Source organism: Muntiacus reevesi, chromosome 2 (genome assembly GCF_963930625.1).
Source record: "Muntiacus reevesi chromosome 2, mMunRee1.1, whole genome shotgun sequence".
In the NCBI taxonomy this organism is placed as follows: domain Eukaryota; kingdom Metazoa; phylum Chordata; class Mammalia; order Artiodactyla; family Cervidae; genus Muntiacus; species Muntiacus reevesi.
Window position 1 is genome coordinate 228,347,609 of NC_089250.1, and position 21,230 is coordinate 228,368,838.

Consider the following 21,230-nt stretch of genomic DNA (forward strand, 5'->3'; position numbering starts at 1 on the left):
CTGCTTTTTTTTCTTTGTTGGTCAGTAGCCATCCTAAATTGTTATGAGGTGGTATCTCACTGTGGTTTTGATTTGCACTCCCCTGATGATTATTGAGCACTTTTTCATGAGCTTATGGGCCACTTAGGAAAATGTCTGTTGAAATCCTTGCCTATTTTTTAATACGGATTTTTGTTGTCGTTGAGTTGTTCTTTATATAGTGTAAATATTAAGCCTCTATTTAAAAAAATGATTGCAAATATTTTCCCCCATTCCTAAGGTTGCCTTTTTGCTGTTAATTTCATGAGAATAAATCTTAGTACTATTTGTGACCTTTCTTATGCCTTAAAAGCAAGCGATGGTAATTATTTTGATTATCTGATAGAATAAGATAATCAAACCAAGAATAAGTTCTTGGTAATTTCTTTTGTTTTCTTTTTTTTAAATTTATTTTTAATTGTAGGATAATTGCTTTACAATTTTGTGTTGGTTTCTGCCATGCATCAAAATGAATCACCTTTCTACTATTAGGTTGGTGCAAAAGTAATTGCGGTTTTTGTGATGGTTGAAATTTGCTGTTTGATATTGGAATACATTCTTAAATAAATGTGGTTATGTTACACATTATTTTAATGCACATTTCTCACTTTATTTATTTATTATTTTGCTAATGATATTCAGTCAGTCAGTCAGTTCTGTCGCTCCGTCGTATCTGACTCTCTGCAACCCCATGAATCGCAGCATGCCAGGCCTCCCTGTCCATCACCAACTCCCGGAGTTTACTCAAACTCATGTCCATCGAGTCGGTGATGCCATCCAGTCATCTCATCCTCTGTCGTCCCCTTCTCCTCCTGCCCCCAATCTCTCCCAGAATCAGGGTCTTTTCCAATGAGTCAACTCTTCGCATGAGGTGGCCAAAGTATTGGAGCTTCAGCTTCAGCGTCAGTCCTTCCAATGAACACCCAGGACTTATCTTGTTTAGGATGGACTGGTTGGATCTCCTGCAGTCCAAGGGACTCTCAAGAGTCTTTGCCAACACCAGTTCAAAAGCATCAATTTTTTGGTGCTTAGCTTTCTTCACAGTCCAATTCTCTAATGACATTACTTGCTGTGTATTTTATGTTTATTTTTCAATTATGGAAATGATGTTAGACAAAAGGCAAATTTGAGCAATTTTCTTATCTGAGTTCAAAATGGGTTTTAACACGGTGGAGATAACTTGCAACATCAACAACACATTTGGCCCAGGAACTGCTAAGAAACATACAGTGCAGTGATGGTTCAAGAAATTTTGCAAAGGACACGAGAGCCTTGAAGATGAAGAGCATAGTGGCTGGCCATTGGAAGTTGACAATCACCAATTGAGAGCATCATCAAAGCTAATCCTCTTGCAACTACACAAGAAGTTGCTGAAGAATTCAACATCAACCATTCTATGGTCATTCAGCATTTGAAGCAAATTGGAAAGGTGAAAAAGCTCAATAAGTGGGTGCCTCACGAGCTAACCACAAATTAAAAAAAAATCATCATTTTGAACTGTCATTTTCTCTTATTCTGTGCAACAACAATGAACCATTTCTCAATTGGATTGTGGCATGCCATGAGAAGTGGATTTTATATGACATCCAGTGACACGATCAGCTCAGTGGTTGGACCAAGAAGAAGCTCCAAAGCACTTTCCAAAGCCAAACTTGCACCAAAAAATGCTCATGGTCACTGGTGGTCTGCTGCCAGTCTGATCCACTACAGCTTTTTGAATCCCGGTGAAACCATTATATCTGAGAAGCAGATCGATGAGATGCACCAAAAACAGCAACGCCTGCAGCCAACATTGGTCAACAGAAAGGACTCAATTCTTCTCCACAGCAATGCCCCACCACACATCACACAACCAACACTTCAAAAATTGAACAAGACTGAGAACAAGATGGTGAAGGAGTAGGTGGACATGGAGTACATCTCTCTCCATGGATACATCAGGAATACACCTTCATACACAGAAGTGCATGCAGACCACCAGCTCAGAATGGACAGGAGTACCTGACTAGTGGAAAAAAATATATAGAACCACGCAAAACTCGGTAGGACGATGAAACAAGGGGGAAAAACAGGAGTGTTAGTAGGACTGGACCTGCCCTCAGCAGGTGGGGGAATTAAAGCAGGGGTCCGATCCCCACATTGGGGCAATTGTCTGAGTCAGAGGAGAAACATTTAGGGCTGAGAGTGAAGCAGCTGCTCTGTGGCCGCCTAAATGGAATGAGAATCAGACAGTCCTCGCCACAGCCATACATACCCTGGACAGAAACGCTAGTCCCCTGGAAGGTGCAGTGACTGGGAGCTGAAGTTTATGGATTGTGGAGCAATCCCAGGGCAAGGGCTGCTGTTGACTGGAGAGATGGATTGAAGGGATGTGAGGGAGGAGATCTTGGTGGGAAATGCCAGTGGAGGAAAGCCAGGCAGTCATGGAAGCAAGGTGATACTGCTGAGTCACGTGTAGGGGGTGGAACCACCACCATAGGCTCTCTCCCCCCACATTCCAGCATCAGTAGCTGAACAATAGGGAGGCTGGCCCATCAAACGCCTGATGCACTGAGTAGGGCCCCAGCCAGGGGGACCCCTCTATGTGCCTGACATGCTGAACAACAAAGAAGGACCCAGGCAAGGGAGCCTTCTAAGTGCCTGAACGGGTGGAGCTATGAAAAAAGACTGGCAAAGAGGTCTTCTGATTGCCAGCTACAAGAGACTTGGAAAAAGACTCTGATAGGATCATAATTCCTATGATGGAGGCAGTCCATGTGCCTGCACACTTGGCGCCACGAGGGTTTCTGCAAGCCAAGCAGCTGCACCAGTTTCATGCTCAACTCTCACTGGGGCAGAACTGCCAAAGGCAAAAAAAGTCTCGCTCAACTCTCACTGGGGCAGAACTGCCAAAGGCAAAAAAAGTCTCATGTCTATGTGCACAGGGTCGCTTTGGTCATGTCCAACTCTTTGCAACACTGTAGACTGTGGCCTGCCAGGCTTCCACAAACCACTGGACCAATCTTAGGAGGGCAGAAACCAAAAGGAAGAAAGAACTCAACCTTCTTCAAGGAAAGAATTCAGCTTTTCTTGAAGCCTGGGAAAAGGAGACCTCAAACACAGTAAGTTAAAAAAAAATTAAGAAAAGGCAGAGAAATACTAAACAAATAAAGGAACAAACTATTAACATAGAAGTCCAAATAAATGAAGAGGAAAATAGGCAAACTACCTGAAAAAGAATTCAGAATAATAATAGTAAATAATAAAGATGATCAAAAACCTTGAAAACAAAATGGAGAAAATGCAAGAATCAATGAACAAAGACCTGGAAGAATTAAAGAATAAACATACAGAGACAAGCAACACAATTACTGAAATTAAAAATACTCTAGAAGGAGTCAATAGCAGAATATCTGAAGCAGAAGAATGAATCAGTGAGCTGGAAGATAAAATGGTGGAAATAACTTCTGAAGGGCAGAATAAAATAAAAGAAAGAAAAAAACTAAGGATAGCCTCAGAGACCTCTGGAACAATATCAAACGCACCAACATTTGAATTACAGGGGTCCCAGAAGAAGAGAAAAAGAAAGGGTATGAGAAAATTTTTGAAGAGATTATAGTAGAAAATTTCCCCAACATGGAAAAGAAGATAGTCAATCAAGTCCAAGAGGCACAGAGAGTCCCATACAGGATAAACCCATGGAGAAAACGCCAAGACACATACTAATCAAACAAAGACTAAACACACAAAAAGAATATTAAAAGCATCAAGGGAGAAGCAACAAGTAACATACAAGGGAAACTCTATATGCTTAACAGTTGATCTTTCAGCAGAAACTCTGCAGGCCAGAAGGGAATGGCAGGATATATTTAAAATACTGAAAGGGAAAAATCTACAACCAAGATTACTGTACCTGGCAAGGATCTCATTCAAAATTTATGGAGAAATAAAAAGCTCTTCAGACAAGCAAAAGTTAAGAGAATTCAAACCAAACCAGCTTTAGAACAAATGTTAAAGGGACTTATATAGTCAAGAAATACAAGAGAAGAAAAAAGATCTACAAAAGCAACCCCAAGCAATTAAGAAAATGGCAATAGGAACATATATATCAATAATTACTTTAAATGTAAATGGATTAAATGCTCAGCCAAAAGACATAGATTGGCTGAATGGATACAAAAACAAGACCCATTTATATATGCTGTCTACAAGAAACCCACTTCAGACCTAAAGACACGTATAGACTGAAAGTGAGAGGATGGAAAAATATATTTCATGCAAATGGGAAGCAAAAGAAAGCTGGAGGAGCAATCCTCATATCAGACAAAATAGACCTTAAAATAAAGATTACAAGGGATAAGGAAGGACACTATATAATGATCAAGGGATCAATCCAAGAAGAAGTCATAACAATTGTAAATATCTATGCACCCACCATAGAAGCACCTCAAAATATAAGACAGACACCAACAGACATAAAATGAGAAACTGACAGTAACACAGTAAGAGTAGAAGACTTTAACACCCCACTCACACCAATGGGAAGATCATAAAAACAGAAAATTAATAAGGAAACACACGTCTTAAATGATACATTAGATGAGCTGGAACGCATTGATATCTTCAGGACATTCCATCCAAATGCAGAATACACCTTCTTCTCAAGTGCACATGGAACATTCTCCAGGATAGACCACATCTTGGGTCACAAATCAAACCTCAGTAAATTTAAGAAAATTGAAATCGTATCAAGCATCTTCTTTGACCACAATGCTATGAGACTAGACATCAATTACAAGGAAAAAACTGTAATAAACACAAATACCTGGAGATTAAACAACACATTTTTAAATAACCAACAAGTTGTTGAAGAAATCGAAAGGGAAATCAAAAAAATTCTAGAAACAAATGACAATGAAAACACAACTCAAAACCTATGGGATGCAGCAAAAGCAGTTCTAAGAGGGAATTTTACAGCAATACAATCCTACCTCAAGAAACATGAAAAACATCGAATAGACACCCTAACTTTACACCTAAAACAACTGGAAAAAGAAGAACAAAAACCCCCCAAAATTAGTAGAGGGGAAGAAATCATAAAGATTCAAGCAGAAATAAATGAAAAAGAAATGAAAGTAACAATACTAAAGATTAATAAAACTAAAAGCTGATTCTTTGAGAAAATAAACAAAATTGACAAACTTTTAGCCAGACTTATCAAGAAAAAAAAGAGAAGAATCAAATCAACAAAATTAGAAATGAAAAAGGAGAGGTTACAATAGACAATGAAGAAATACAAAGGATTGTAAGAGACTATTATGAACAACTATATGGCAATGAAATAGATAACCTGGAAGAAATAGACAGATTCTTAGAAAAGTTCAATCTTCCAAGACTGAACCAGGAAGAAATAGAAATTATGAACAACCCAATTACAAGCACTAAAATTGAAGCTGTGATCCAAAGTCTCCCAAAAAACAAAAGCCCAGGACCAGATAATTCCACAGGAGAATTCTATCAAACATTTAGACAAGAGCTAATGCCTATCCTTCTAAAACTTTCAAAAAGTTGCAGAGGAAGGACACTTCCAAACTCATTCTACAAGGCCATCATCACCCTGATACCAAAACCAGACAAATACAACACAAAAAAAGAAAACTACAGGCCAATATCACTGATGAACATAGATGCAAAAATCCTCAACAAAATTTTAGCAAACAGAATTCAGCAACACATCTAAAAGTTCATACACCATGATCAAGCTGGGTTTATTCCAGGAATGCAAGGATTCTTCAATATATATAAATCAATCAATGTGATACACCATATTAACAAATTGAAAGATAAAAATCATATGATAATAAATGCAGAAAAAGCCTTTGACAAAATTCCCAGCACCCATTTATGATTAAAACTCTTCAGAAAAAAAGGGCATAGGAGGAACCTACTTCAACATAGTAAAGGCCATATATGATAAGCCTACAGCAAACATTATTCTCAATGGTGAAAAACTTAAAGCATTCCCCCTAAGATCAGGAACAAGACAAGGATGTTCACTTTCATCAGTATTATTCAACCACTTTCACCACTATAGTTCTGGAAGTCCTAGCTACAGCAATCAGAGAAGAAAAAGAAATAAGAGGAATCCAGATTGGAAAAGAAGAAGTAAAGCCCTCACTGTTTGCAAATGACATGATACTGTACATAGAAAACCCTAAAGATTGTATCAGAAAATTACTAGAGCTAATCAGTGAATTTAGCAAAGTTGCAGGATACAAAATCAATACACAGAAATCACTTGCATTTCTATATACTGACAATGAAAAATCAGAAAGAGAAATTAAGGAATCAATCCCATTCATCATTGCAACAAAAAGAATTAAATATCTAGGAATAAACTTACCTAAGGAGATGAAAGAACTGTACACAGAAAATTATAAGACACTAATGAAAGAAATCAAAGATGACATAAACAGATGGAGAGATAGTCCATGTTCATGGGTAGGAAGAATCAATATTGTGAAAATGACTATACTACCAAATGCAATCTACAGATTCAATGCTATCCCTATCAAATTACCAAAGGCATTTTTCACAGAACTAGAACAAAAAATTTCACAATTTATATGGAAACGCAAAAAGACCCCAAGTAGCAAAAGAGTCTTGGGAAAGAAGAATGGAGCTGGAGGAATACACCTTCCTGACTTCAGATTATACTACAAAGCTACCATCATCAACACAGTCTGGTACTGGCACAGAAACAAAAATATAGACCAATAGAACAAGATAGAAAGCCTAGGAATAAACCCATGCATGTATGAGTACCTTATTTTTGATGAAGGAGGCAAGAATATACAATGGGGCAAAGACAGCCTCTTCATAAATGATGCTGGGAAAACTGGACAGCTACATGTAAAAGAATGAAATTAGAACACTTCCTAACACCATACACAAAGATAAACTCAAAATGAATTAAAGACCTAAATGTAAGACCAGAAACTGTGAAACTCTTAGAGGAAAACATAGGCAGAATGCTGGATGACATAAATCAAAGCAAGATCCTCTATGACCCACCTCCTAGAGTAATGGAAATAAAAACAAAAGTAAACAAGTGGGACCTGATTAAACTTAAAAGCTTTTGCACAGCAAAGGAAACTATAAGCAAGATGAAAAGACAACCCTCAGAATTGGAGAAAATAATAGCAAATGAAACAACTGACAAAGGATTAATTTCCAAAATATACAAGCAGCTCATACAACTCAATGTCAGAAAAACAAACCAGCCAATCAAAAAGTGGGAAAAAGACCTAAACAGACATTTCTCCAAAAACATACAGATGGCTAACAAACACATGAAAAGATATTCAACATCACTCATTATCAGAGAATGCAAATCAAAACCACAATGAGTTATCACCTCACACTGGTAGAATGGCCATCATCAAAATGTCTACAAACATAAATGCTGGAGAGGGTGTGGAGAAAAGGGAGCGCTCTTGCACTATTGGTGGGAATGTAAATTGATACAGTCACTATGGAAGATGGTATGGAGATTCCTTAAAAATCTAGGAATAAAACCACCACATGACCCAGCAATCCCACTCCTAGGCATATATCCTGAGGAAACCAAGATTGAAAAAGACACATGTACCCCATTGTTCATTGCAGCACTATTTACAATAGGTAGAACATGGAAGCAACCTAGATGTCCATCAACAGATGAATGGATAAAGTTGTGGTACATATACACAATGGAATATTACTCAGCCATAAAAAGGAACACATTTGAGTCAGTTCTGATAAACTGGATGAACCTAGAACCTATTATACAGAGTGAAGTAAGTCAGAAAGATAAATATATTCTAACTCATATATATGGAATCTAGAAGAATGGTACTGAAGAATTTATTTACAGGGCAACAATGGAGAAATGGACATAGAGAATAGACTTATGGACATGGGGAGAGGGAGGAGAGAGTGAGATGTACGAAAAGAGTAACATGGAAACTTACATTACCATATGTAAAATAGATAGCCAACGGGAATTTGCTGTATGGCTCAGGAAACTCAAACAGGGGCTCTGTACCACCCTAGAGGGATGGAATGGGCAGGGAGATGAGAGGGAGGTTCAAAACGGAGGGAATATATGTATACCTATGGCTGGTTCATGTTGAGGTTTGACAGTAAACAACAAAATTCTGTAAAGTGATTATCCTTCAATAATAAATAAATTAACTAAAAAAAAAAATTGAACAAATTGGGCTATGAAGTTTTGCCTCATCTGCCATATTTACCTGGCCTCTTGCCAACTAACTTCCACTACTTCAAGCATCTCAACAATTTTTTGCAGGGAAAACACTTCCACAACCATCAGGAGGCAGAAAATGCTTTCCAAGAGTTTGTCAAATCCCGAAGCATAGACTTTTATGCTACAGGAATAAACAAACATTTCTTGTTGGCAAAAATGTGCTACTTGTAATGGTTCCTATTTTGATTAATAAAGGTATGTTTGAGCCTAGTTAAAATGATTTAAAATTCATGATCTGAAACAGCAATTATGTTTGCACCAACCTAATAGTTGTGGGGTAGGGGAATTGCCTTAACATAGTCTTGTCCAAATGCTCTCCTACAGCTGAACTCCTTTATAATTTTTCAACACATTCATTCCCCAGCAATGGAAACTTTCTACTTAGTGGGTTCGTATATTCCAGTGCTGTTGTAAAGATTTTTGGAAGCTCATTTCTTTAACAGCTCCTCTTGGCTTATTTAACTGATTAAAAAATGTTTTATCATTAAAGTTTCAAACATATACAACAAATATATATCCCTTTACTAGAGGAAAATACACTGATAGCCCATACTGACTACTCAAACCCAACAGTTAAGATTTTGTCACACTTGCTTCACTATGTCTCCCTTTTTCCTGAAGTCATTTAATCCACATTATAAACACATTACTGTTATCATACCTCACAATATTAATACAAATAGAAATTCTATCATCAAATATACAATTTAGAATTAAATTTCCCTAAATGTCTCTGAAATATCTTTATTGTTTATTTGCTCAAATCAGGGTCAAGACAGGTCCACACTTGACAAGAGGTGGCTAATTTTTAATTATAAAAGCAATACATGCTTATTTTTTAAAAAATTCAAATGATTCAGAAATAACGTGAAAAGTAGAATTCCCTCTCTCCCCATCACCCAATTTCCACATTCCACTGTTAAGTTTCTTGCATAACCTAGAAAAATTTAACACATATATAAACATGTCTTCACAAATAGGATAATACCATATATATGTTCCATAATATTTTTCATAATAAAAATCAGTACATCAAGATCTATCTTTAACAGCTATAAGGCAACCTCCTATACGTATGTGGCAAAATTTAAACTCATACTGATAGTCACATGTAGGTTGTTTTCACTGGGCCATTTTGCTACAGTAAATGTCATTTTGCATACACCTCTGCCCACTTGTTCAAATATTGCTGAGGGATAAATTTCTAGAAATGGAATCGCTGGGTGAAAGTGTGGGCATGACTTTTATTTGAATTGGATACATATTCATCAAGAGTGAAAAATCCTGTTTTGCCCACATCCCCACTAAATCTGATAGATAAAATGTGGGTCCTGACTACCTTTCAGATTTCCTCTGCCAAGCAGTTTTCTTTCTTTTTTAAAAATTTTATTTTATATTGGATCTCTCAGCAGTTTTTAATTAGAAATAGTTAATACCAGCAAAGCGTCAGTCTAAAAAAAATTTTTTAGTTAAGTACATAGCAGAGAACTAAAAATATCCAGAAAATTTTTAATAATATATCCAGAAAATTAAAGCTTCATAAAAGCTCCCTCACATTTCAAATAAGGGAGGCTAACTTGTGTAGTAACTCTCACTTGTGTGGGTCTGGCCTAAACAAATCCCTCAAAGAGACTTTGGAGAAAAGTTGTTTCTTTAGGTAGAGAATTATAGCATACAAGGGAAAATTAGAATTTGATAACTATCAGATTTTCCCTGAATCTGTCCTGTCATATAGAAGCCACAAACCATATGTGGCTAAGTGCACTTAAAATGTGGTTAATGCAACTGTAAAACTGAATTCTTAATTTCTAATTTTTATTAAATGTAAAAATACTAGAAAATATTTAAGATGCTTTGAATAACTTGAGTATGTGAGTATATTTTTCCACAGTAAATTTTATGAAATTTAAATACAAATTATGTCTGATAAAAACCTAGAATCTGAACTGACATGTGCTTTAAGTATAAAATACACACCAGATTTTGGAGACTTAGTATGAAAAAAGAACATAAAATAGCTTATCAATAATTTTTATAATGATTATGTATTGAAATGTTTAATATATTATGCTAAATAAATTATTGCAATTAATTTTACCAGATTTTTTTGAAGAGAATCTATCACACATTTTAAAATTATGTATTTGACTCATATATTTCTGTTAGGCAGTGGTGTTCTAGATTAGAATAACTAACTGGGGAGACTCCATTTTTCTGGGGAGAAGATTCATAGCATTCCCCACCAATGTGAAGTCCTGTGGAGGGGAAGAATAACCATACTATATCTATAGAACTATAGATATCCTCTAGCTTCTTCTAAGGCTGCTTTCAAAACACCTTAAAGCATTTTACTAAGTCACTGTTACTGGCCCATGAAAGAGAGATTTCCAGCAGGCATCTCTTCTGATATTCATCCACTAGCCAGTCAGCTTGGAGCAGGCCGAGGTGTGCCGGTATTGAAAATCTTAGCTTCCCAACAGGCATTAGTGTTCCAGAGGAACATTATAACCAAAGAAATGCATCGGGAGGATTAACCTCTCCATCTTCTGCCCCTCTCCCCACACCCACGTCCTCTACTTAAAAATAAATAAGCAAATAAAAGTATTATGGGACAAAAAATGTGAAACTGTTGCATGGCTAATTAAAAACTAAAAGTAAAAACTGCTGACCCAAGAAGGTCATGGGGAATACCATGAAAATCAAGTTAGCAGTGAGGAAATTAAAAGGAATATTTACTTTTGAATAATAAAGCATTCCTTGTTACTCATTTCATGAAGTTAGTTAAGTGATGGTTCTATCCCCACAAAGCAGGAGGAGAGCAGTTTTCATTTGATTTCTCACAGTGCATCGTTTCTGTTTCTCTCAGAAAGTTGAACACCATTGCATTCTCTTTTCACATACTACATATCAGTTCCCAGACTTACTAGACCATAGATTCATAACTGAGAAAGACAGGCTAGGATGGAGACTGCCAGTGTCAGGACACAGCAGAATTAGGAGAGGGTAGAGGTATGCATGTTTTGATTCTTGAAAGTGAGTACAAGCTAAAACAAGCTTGAGGATCTCTGCCCTAAATCTACATTGCTTCACACTAGAGCAACAAATGTAGTACAAAATGTCAGCTCACTTTTGAGCAAATCAAAATGCTAGGAATTCTTTGAACTGGAGGAGGTAACACTGACTAACATGCCCTGTGTGATAGTCCACTGGGTTCTTTAATCAAAGTAAGCTGACTTTAAAGTTGACATTAGCAAAATAGGAGCTTTCCTACCTACTATTTAAAGCATTCCTATACTTATCACCAAAAGTAGGTACACTTGAAAAGTAACCACAGCATTTCAACTCAGTGATCTTACAAGGCAGAAAAAATTCTTAGGTACTTTCTTACAGCCACTTTTCATCCACAAGGAAGGCAACAGTCATAACCTTCTTGAAACAAAATAAGTAGAAAGCCAGATTATTAGGAATCTTCAGTTATGATTTCACCACCAGTCCCAGTCATTTCGAGGCACATGGGAGCAGCAGAGTTGAGGATTAGGGACAAGTTGGAAATTTCCTTAACCTGTTGGCAGCAGTCACCACGTAGAAGTGTTTCTTAAGCAGGGGAGAGAAAAAAAGGAGGGAAGCATATTGTTAGCCCAATTACTTTAAGAAGAAACAATAAAAGGACTAGCTTAAGTTTAGCCACTTGAGTTTGTTTAAAATTGATAACTAAAGGGGAAAAGAAGATTCTAGCAAAATTATTAGTAAAACAGTCACATGACTTTCGGAGGCATGTCTGGAGCAAGTTTGAAGTGAGAAAACATGTTCTCCTGCCGTTCTCATGTGAAAAATGGAGCACTCTAGAATGGTATTTTTTACATTGTAATGCACAACCCACCAGTGAGTCATGAAATCAAATTCATGGAGCATGAATGGAAAATTTTTAATGAAACGAAATATCATAGAGTAGAAAATATCAGAGCTCATCATACTCTGTGGAGTAAAAGTCACACTATTTTTGTCTCACACATGTGTGAGTATACATATACTTGTATGCTGACTTTATTGAGGATCTAAGCCAACATCAAAATATTGGAAAGTCACTTCTCTGGGGGACAATTGTTTTTAAGATACATTTTACAACCATGGTTCCAAACAGTTCTGTTGTAAACAACATTATAAAGCTTTTAAAGCCTAACAGGGCTTCCCTGGTGGCTCAAATGGTAAAGAATCTGCCTGCAATGCAGGAGACTCAAGTTGAGTACCTGGGTTGGGAAGATCCCCTGGAGAAGGGAATGGCTACCCACTCCAGTATTCTTGCCTGGAGGATTCTATGGACAGAGGACCCTGGTGCACTACAGTCCATGGGGTCACAAATTGTCGGAGAAAACTGAGTGGCTAACACTTTCACTTCTGGGCTTTCCTAGGCCCTCTTTCTGAAATGTGGAGGAATCAGCCTCAAACTACAGGCAGTTAGTTCTGATCACTTCACTGCAATGGTCACTGAGAACAAATGTTCAAACTTCACGCTGTCATTTCAAGTGTTCACATAAGTATGAATTAAATGCTAGTTTTATGCTAGTCATTTTTGGTCTGAGGCATTTTTTTAATCAAGGTAATAGGTTTTGACATGAAGCTTTTTTCTCCCTAAATAATCTATTTAGAATCAAAATGTAAGTAAAAAACTTAGTACATTTCTTTCACAGGACATTTAAAGAAGACAAATACTGTGTTTACTAAAAGAAAAATAGATACCTTCCACTTCCTCTGAGCCATGTATTTCTGCAGCAATAGTTGGGATTTGAGATGAACTTTCGATTTTGAAGCTTTAGCAGGCAAATTATTCAGCCACTCATGTTTCAGGCACTGTGTGGCACTCATTCTGCAACTGTGAAATCAAACAGCAGGTGAGACTTTCAGCTGGAGTTGCCTTTTCTGGCTGTCCAAAATCTGTTCAATTGGTAGGAAGCTGAGTCAGTGGAAGAGATTAATCATTTGGGCAGATTCATGCCACATACTTAAAAAAAACATCCTCCTACCTAAAATTCTCATCCTTAAGAATGCAAGAATGTCATCAGCAAAATGTTCCCAGCCCTCTATGGAAGATGTATTTCCCAGTGATTAATTACCATCTCCCAGAGTAGAGCTGGGGAATTGAGGCAGAAAAGAAGGGGGGACAGGTGAGCCTGGAATTGCTCTCAAGAAGTAAAAGAACTTCACAGAGAATAATGTCAACTTGTTCTTCTGAATTAGAAATATTTTTCATCACACATAACTTTTCAGTCAGGAAGAAACAAAACAGTCATGGCCAGGGAATGAGAGCTACCTCAGAGCCCAGATCTTGGGCCTTACCACTTGCAGTTATTCCCGTATGTCTGAGCATTGGAAAACTCAGTGGTCCAACCCATGACCTTGATAAAGCTACTAAAAAGTAAGTAGGTCTTCATCTCTAAGAAATAATGTTTTTATGTCTTTTATTGTGGGGAATAACAACTGCATATCTCAACTTTTTTGCCTATCAAAAGTGATAACTTTGAAATAGGCCTAATTTGTAAATATGGTCCTTTCTAAAACTCTGTCTAGATTTTATGATTCTAGTCACTTGTTTCTTAATTGATTTCCTTTGTCTCTTTCCCTGTTACCTTTTTTCCCAAAGAATTAAAATCCTGGACAGAACTGGTCTATAGGACAAAAGGACCATTCACTTCAGCAGCCGTGCCCAGTACAGCCTGATTTCCACAGCATCCAGATGGATGGTCACCCTCAGAACGGGTCATGGGTGATAAGCAATAAAGGGTACCTCTTCTCTTTGACCAGCAACCGAGAGACAAAGTCCTTGGCCTCCTCTGACAGCCCTTCAAAGGTATCAGCATCAAAATCCCAGTTACAGTTCACAATGAAATTCATGGTCTCTGCATCTGTTTCTCCTAGAAATGGGGACAAACCACTGAGTCTACAGAGGAGAGAAAGGACCGTCAGTATGTGGGATCCACGCCTGCCAACACACATTGACAAGACAGAGAAGACTCTTACAAGGTCAAGTAGAACTAACCAGAATCAAGAAGGTTCAAAAGAAAAGCACCCCCGTTTGCCTCTCCACAGAAGAAATCCACAGCACCCAGTAGAGGAAGTGGGAGGACTGGGAAACTGATGGCAGGAAGGGTGCTGGGAAAACTCCCTTATCATGCTCACTACATTCCCTCTTGTTGTTGTTTAGTCGCTCAGTTGCGTCCAACTCTTTGCGACTCCATGGATTGTAGCCCACCAGGTTCCTCCATCCATGGGATTTCCCAGGCAAGAATACTGGAATGGGTTGCCATTTCCTTCTCCAACATTCCCTCTTACCCTGAGTAAATTGAGACCCAACCCAATACGCCCATTTGTCATGTACATTTGACTGAATTTTAAAATAGCTTGGCATGTCTCAGAGACTACCCAGACCTCAGAGGCCAAAGGAAAACTGGCTTTACTAGGCTCATCTAGAGGAGGGCAAAGAGGTAGGACAACCTCACTGGCTGGCCTTGGGCCTCAATACTCCCCCACCGGTGCAGCGTACGCATGAAGTATAGGAAACAGTTAAACCGTAATAAGCCTGGGAGCAAAGTTTGATTTTGTGCCCCTGAGGAAACGGCTGAGCGAATTGGAGAGAGAGGAGAATGTTTAGTCTGTGGTTGGCTCGCCTCTCAGCCCATCCTACCTCCACTTCCTCAGCCCAGAGAAAACGGGGAGCAGAGGGACAAGGTTAGCAGACGCATGAGCTGAGCCCTGCTCTGTCGGCCGCTCTCCTCACCACTTCCGTGCACTCCAGCCCCACTTGGACCGCAGCACCTCTATTTCCTCACCAGAGGGCGCTCTCTCTAGCGGAAGCAGATTCATCAACCCAGGGGTTTCAGGGAATTAATAACTCTGGGACCAGCCCACTAGCAACAACTGATTAGAGTGTATAAATACTCCCACTCCGCCCCCCCTCAGCTGAACTAGCTCTCAGCGGGTCCCACAGTGGGTCCCATGTTCCTCACAGGATAAACTCCAGTTACCCACAGTGGTTACTGACTCCACAACACACAGTTTGCTAGTTCCCTTCCTTCCCCATTTCACTTCCCCACTCCTCGGTGTTTCTCTTGGGGACATCTCCCCAGTAAACTCCTTGCACTCAAGTTTTTGCTGCTTCTAAGGATACCCAAACTAAGACAAATGACCTCCATCCCCAGTGGGAAACCAGGCCCCTGGGCACTCACAGCATGTAGGTGATGACTCCCACACTCCACATGTCCGTCGGGAAGGAGACAAACTCATAATTGACGACTTCTGGGGCCAGGAACTCGGGAGTGCCAAAGTTCACCTTCAGCTTCTCCCGAGGCTTGTATCTGGGGAGGAGGGGTGCAGAGCACAATGGGAGTGAGCTCTGAGAGAAGCTGGGGATGCCAGGCTAATTCTTGTTGGGAGCTAAATACTCCTCAACCCTGGTGTCAGCCATGTTTTCTAGACCTCACATCCCACCATGTGTGGTTCACTGAGAAGTCATCACACCCTCAGGCCCTAAATGCAGACTTTCCTGTTACTGAGGAAAATAAGAAAACCACAGTCTTCCTCCTCCAGGTATTTGCAATCTGAAATGGAGGGAAGATCCATATATCTTATTTGGCCTACAGTCACATGAATGAGGGCTTCCCTTGTGGCTCAGCTGATAAAGAATCCGCCTGCAATGCGGGGACCTGGGTTTGATCCTTGGGTTGGGAAGATCCCCTGGAGAAGGGAAAGGCTACCCACTCCAGGATTCTAGCCTGGAGAATTCCATGGACTATAGTCCATGGTGCCCTAGAGTCAGACATGACTGAGTGGCTTTCACTCACTCACTCACTCACATGAGTGAGCAAAAACTGGGTATAAACTGTGTGGGGAGCGCTGCTCTGTTGTGCAACATGGTTAAAGGGAAGATGGCATGAGTTATAGAAAGAGGCAAAATGCTCAGCGTCACTGATCATCAAATCAAAACCACAGGGAAATACAAATCAAAACCACCATGAAATAATACCCACACCATCAGAAAAAAAATAGGAAATAGCAAGTGTTGGCTAGGATGTGATGAAATTAGAACCCTTATTAGTGGAAATGTAAAATGATGCAATTACTAGGGAAAACAGTGTGGCAGTTCTTCAAAAAAAACTTTCTTAAGAACTATCATAAGATCCAGGAATCCTGCTTCTGGGTATATATCCAAAAAAATTAAAAGCAGCGTCTTGAAGTCATATTTATACACCCACGTTCGTGGCAGCAGTATTCAAAACTAGCCAAAAGGTGAAAACAACCCAAGTGTCCATTAACAGATTAATGGATAAACAAAATTTGGTATATGCATATAATAGAATATCATTCAGCCTTAAAAAGAAAATTCTAACACACGCTGCAATTTGGATGAACCTCAAAGACATTACAGTAAGTGAAATAAGCCAGTCACAAAAAGACAAATACTGTATGATTCCACTAATATGAGGTTCCCAGAGTAGTCAATTCAGAGACAGAAAGTAGGATGACGGTTTCCAGGTGCTGGAGGCAGGAGAAAAATGAGGGGTATTTGTTTAATGGGTATAGAGGCTCAGTTTTACAAGGTAAAAGAGCTCTGGAAGTCAGTTGCACAACAATATGAACATAGTTAAAGATGCTTGCTCCTTGGAAGAAAAGCTATGACAAACCTAGACAACATATTAAGAAGCAGAAGACATCACTTTGTTGACAAAGTTCTGTATAGTCAAAGCTATGGCTTTTCCAGTAGTCATGTATGGATGTGAAAGCTGGACCATAAAGAAGGTTGAGTGCTGAAGAATTGATGCTTTTGAACTGTGGTATTGGAGAAGACTCTTGAGAGTCCCTTGGATAACAAGGAGATCAAACCAGTCAATTATAAAGGAAATCAATCCTGAATATTCATTGTAAGGATTGATGCTGAAACTGAAACTCCAATACTTTGGCCACCTGATGCAAAGAGTTAACTCACTGAAAAAGATCCTGATGCTGGTAAAGACTGAGGGCAGGAGGAGAAGGGGGCAAGAGAGGATGAGATGTTGGGTTGCATCATCAACATAATTGACATGAGTTTGAGCAAACTCTGGGAGAGAGTGTGGGAAGCCTGGGGTGCTGCAGTCCATGGGGTCACAAAGAGTCAGATACATCTGAGTGACTGAACAACAACTGTAACTATTCTTAATAATTGCTAACATGGTAAATTTTATGTTACATGTATTTTATAAAATTACAAAAAAAAGATTAGAAAAAGTATTCTGGACATGAAGTTTAAGGGAGACTAGGAAGATAACTGATGGCTGCGTGGAGAAGTTTGATTTTTGCTGAATGGCAAAAGTTGATTTTTAGAATCATTCTTGAAAGAGAAGAAAATCCCTAGCTAAAATTTAATGGGCAGCAACAAAGGTGTCCTTCAGTTGGTGAGTGGATAATATAAGGTATGGTACATCCAGACAATGGAATAGTATTCAACACTAAAAAAAAAAAGAAAAGAAACAAAGAACCATCAAGCCATGAAAAGACATGTAAGCGTGCTAGGTCACTTTAGTTGTGTCTGACTCTTTGCGACCCTATGGAATGTAGCCCAACAGGCTCCTCTGTCCATGGAATTCTCCAGGCAAGAACACTGGAGTGGATTGCCATGCCCAGGGGATCTTCCCAACCAGGGATTGAACCCACGTCTCCTGCATTGGCAGGTGAGTTCTTTACCACTAGTGCCACCTAGGAAGCGCTCAAAAGACATGGAGGAACCTTAAAAGCATATTGCCAAATGAAAGAAGCCAGTCTGAAAAGGTTACATACTGTATGATTCCAAATATATGACATTCTGGTAAAGGCAAAACTATGGAGACAATAAAAAGATCAGTGATTGTCAGGGTTAGGGAGGAGGAAGGATAAATAGGTGAAGCACAGAGGGTTTTAAGGGCAGTGAAGATACTCTGTTGATGAATACATGCCATCATACATTATTTGTCCAAACTCATTTGTTGTTGTTGTTCAGTTACTAAGCTGTGTCAGTCTCTTTGTGACCCCATGGACTGCAGCACCCCAGGCTTCTCTATCTTTCACTATCTCCCAGAGTTTGTTCAAGCTCATGTCAATTATGTCGGTGATGCAACCCAACTATTTTATCCTCTGTTGTCCCCTTCTCCTCCTGCCCTCAATCTTTCCCAGCATCAGGGTCTTTTCTAATGAGTCAACTTTTGCCATCAGGTGGCCAAAGTATTGTAGCTTCAGCTTCAGCATCAGTCCTTGTAATGCATATTCAGGGTTGATTTCCTTTAGGACTGACTGGTTTGATCTTGCCGTTCAAGGGACTCTCAAGAGCCTTCTCCAGCACCACAATTTGAAAGCATCAATTCTTCGGCGCTCAGACTTCTTTATGGTCTAACTCTCACATCCATACATGACTACTGGAAAAACCATAGCTTTGACTATATGGACCTTTATTGGCAGAATGATTTCTCTGTTTTTTAATACACTGAATAGGTTTGTCATAACTTTCTTTCCAAGGAGTAAGTGTCTTTTAATTTAATGACTGCAGTCACCATCTGCAGTGATTTTGGAGCTGCCCAAAATAAAATCTGTCACTGTTTCCACTTTTTCCCTTTCTATTTGCCATGAAGTGATGAGACCAGATGCCATGATCTTAGTTTTTTTTATGAGTTTTAAGCCAGATTTTTTCACTCTTCTCTTTCACCCTCATCAAGAAGCTCTTTAGTTCCTTTTCAATTTCGGACATCGTCTGCCTATCTGAGGTTGTTGATATTTCTCCTGGCAATCTTGCTTCCAGCTTGTGATTCATCCATCCTGTCATTTCACAAGATGTACTCTTCATGGTGGTGGTGGTGGTGGTTTAGTTGCTAAGTCATGTCTGACTCTTGCGACACCATGGACTGTAGCGTGCCAGGTCCCCCTGTCCATGGGATTCTCCAGGCAAGAATACTGGAGTGGGTTGCCATTTCCTTCTCCAATACTCTTCTTGAGTATATCACTAATCCAAACCCATAGAATGTACAATATCAAGAGTGCACCTTAATTTAAACCACAGACTTTGGGTTATTATGATGTGTCAAAGTAAGCTTATCATTGTTCATGATGTGGGAAGCTTTGCATATGTGGGAAAGCGGATAAATGGAAAATCCCTGTTCCTTCCCCCCAATTTTGATATGCACCTAAAACTCCTCTAAAAATTAAATATTTATTTTCAAAAAGTCAATGAATACTTTCCATTTGCAGATACCATGCTAAAAGTCTTATTTATATAAACTTTCATCCCCATAACAGCACCATGAAGTAAGCCTACTGTCCCCATCTACAGGTGAGGCAATTGAGCGAGAAGGAGAAAAGAAATATTCTGCTGATGTGGCCCAATTCCCTTAGATCGGGGATATGAGTTTTCAAAACACAGTCTCCTCTCTTCCAAATTTGCCAAGAGCCAGGCAAATGCAAACCTTGAGCCAACACAGCCCACACCCATCCAGTGAAAGTGCAACAAAGATCACCTTGGTGGCTGAGTTGTGACAGGAAGCCAGGGAGGGGAAGAAAGTGAAAGCCTTCCTCTGGTAGCCTGTTCCTCCGCTGCACTGGCACCTGCCTGGAGCCTCAGAGCCAAGCAGCCAAACTGAGAGGAACAGCCTTCCTCTTGAGGACAGAAGGTCCAGGCTCTCAGCCCCTGGACACCACTTTCCTAGGAGACATTCTTATTTCTACTGCTTCATCTGCCCCACGGCCACATCTTGTATCATGTGACTTTGTAGTTCCTTCCACTAGAGATGGGATATTTTACCCCATCCCATTGATGCTGAGCTTGGCCATGTGAGTCGCTTTGGCCAGTGCTGTGTGGGTGGAAGTGAGAGTCGGCCGATTCCAAGCTAGGCTGTAGGAATGTGCCCTCCTGCTCCTCGGCCATCACCATGAGAAGAGAATGGGAGACACCTGGAAAAGACCTGTCCTCACTGACCTGCATCCAAGCCCAGTTCAACTCAGCCTAGATCAAAAACTCCCTACCAGTGGTGTGTGGGTAAAATTTAACAACCGGCCATCTGATTTCTTTTAAAAATCCTGATTTTTAGCATCTGCCAATGGTGTAAATATTGATTTCACCATGCCTGATTTTAAAGTACTATCAGGATGTCACTGAATAAAGAGTTGAGAAGAGATAGGCAATAGCACACTATTTTATAGTCTTTCCACAATAAGAATAATAATAGGCATAAATAACCTCATGAGCATAAATAATAGTGAAACTTAGTAAAATAAGTAGCAGTTATTAAGTTTTTAACATGTAATATCTTGGACTTCCCTGGTGGTACAGCAGATAAGAATCTGCCTACCCATGCAGGGGACACAGGTTTGATCCCTGGTCTGAGAAGATCCCACATGCCACAGAGCAACTAAGCCCATAGTCACAACTACTCAGCCCATGCTCTAGATCCCACAAGCTGCAACTACTGAGCCCACGTGCTGCAGTTACTGAAGCTTCTGCACCCTAGAGCCTGTGCTCTGCAACAAAAGAAGCCAACACAATGAGAAGCCTGAGCACCACAACTAGACAATAGTCCCCACTCTCTGCAACTAGAGGAAGGCCACATTAAGCAACGAAGACCCAGAACAACCAAAAATGAAAATAAATAATGTAAAATTGTAATATCTTTGTTTCAATATAACTTCTTTAATTGTACATTTATACAATTTAATTTTTAATAACAGTCATGTTTAACAGCTGGCTTACAAGATTCCTCATTATGAGCTAGTGTAAGTTGGGTCCATCATACTAATTCCCCAGCTGACTCAGAAATGTGTAGAGGAAAACAAACAATTGTTTTAAATCACCGTGACTTGTTTTACAGCAAGGAGTGTATATGGGGGTGACTTGTTATACAGCAGTACTGTGGCAATAGTTAACCGATCCATCCGCCCC

At 39.4% G+C, this 21,230-nt stretch overlaps 1 protein-coding gene across 4 annotated transcripts in view; it reads right to left on the minus strand.

Moving 5' to 3' along the window:
- Positions 1 to 9,097: 9,097 nt before the first annotated feature.
- The window catches only part of MYLK3 (myosin light chain kinase 3), a 55,958-nt gene continuing 43,825 nt past the window's right edge, over positions 9,098 to 21,230 (minus strand). For 3 of the 4 annotated variants that reach the window (XM_065925260.1, XM_065925261.1, XM_065925259.1), the window contains exons 10-13: positions 15,526 to 15,654; positions 14,088 to 14,240; positions 13,043 to 13,175; positions 9,098 to 11,899 (exon numbers count right to left, since the gene is read on the minus strand). In XM_065925260.1, coding sequence (XP_065781332.1) covers positions 11,840 to 11,899; positions 13,043 to 13,175; positions 14,088 to 14,240; positions 15,526 to 15,654 — 475 coding nt within the window. In that variant the 3' untranslated portion in view covers positions 9,098 to 11,839. Of the gene's footprint in view, positions 11,900 to 13,042; positions 13,176 to 14,087; positions 14,241 to 15,525; positions 15,655 to 21,230 lie in introns of those variants that run through there. The other variant, XR_010661668.1, reaches the window with a different exon arrangement.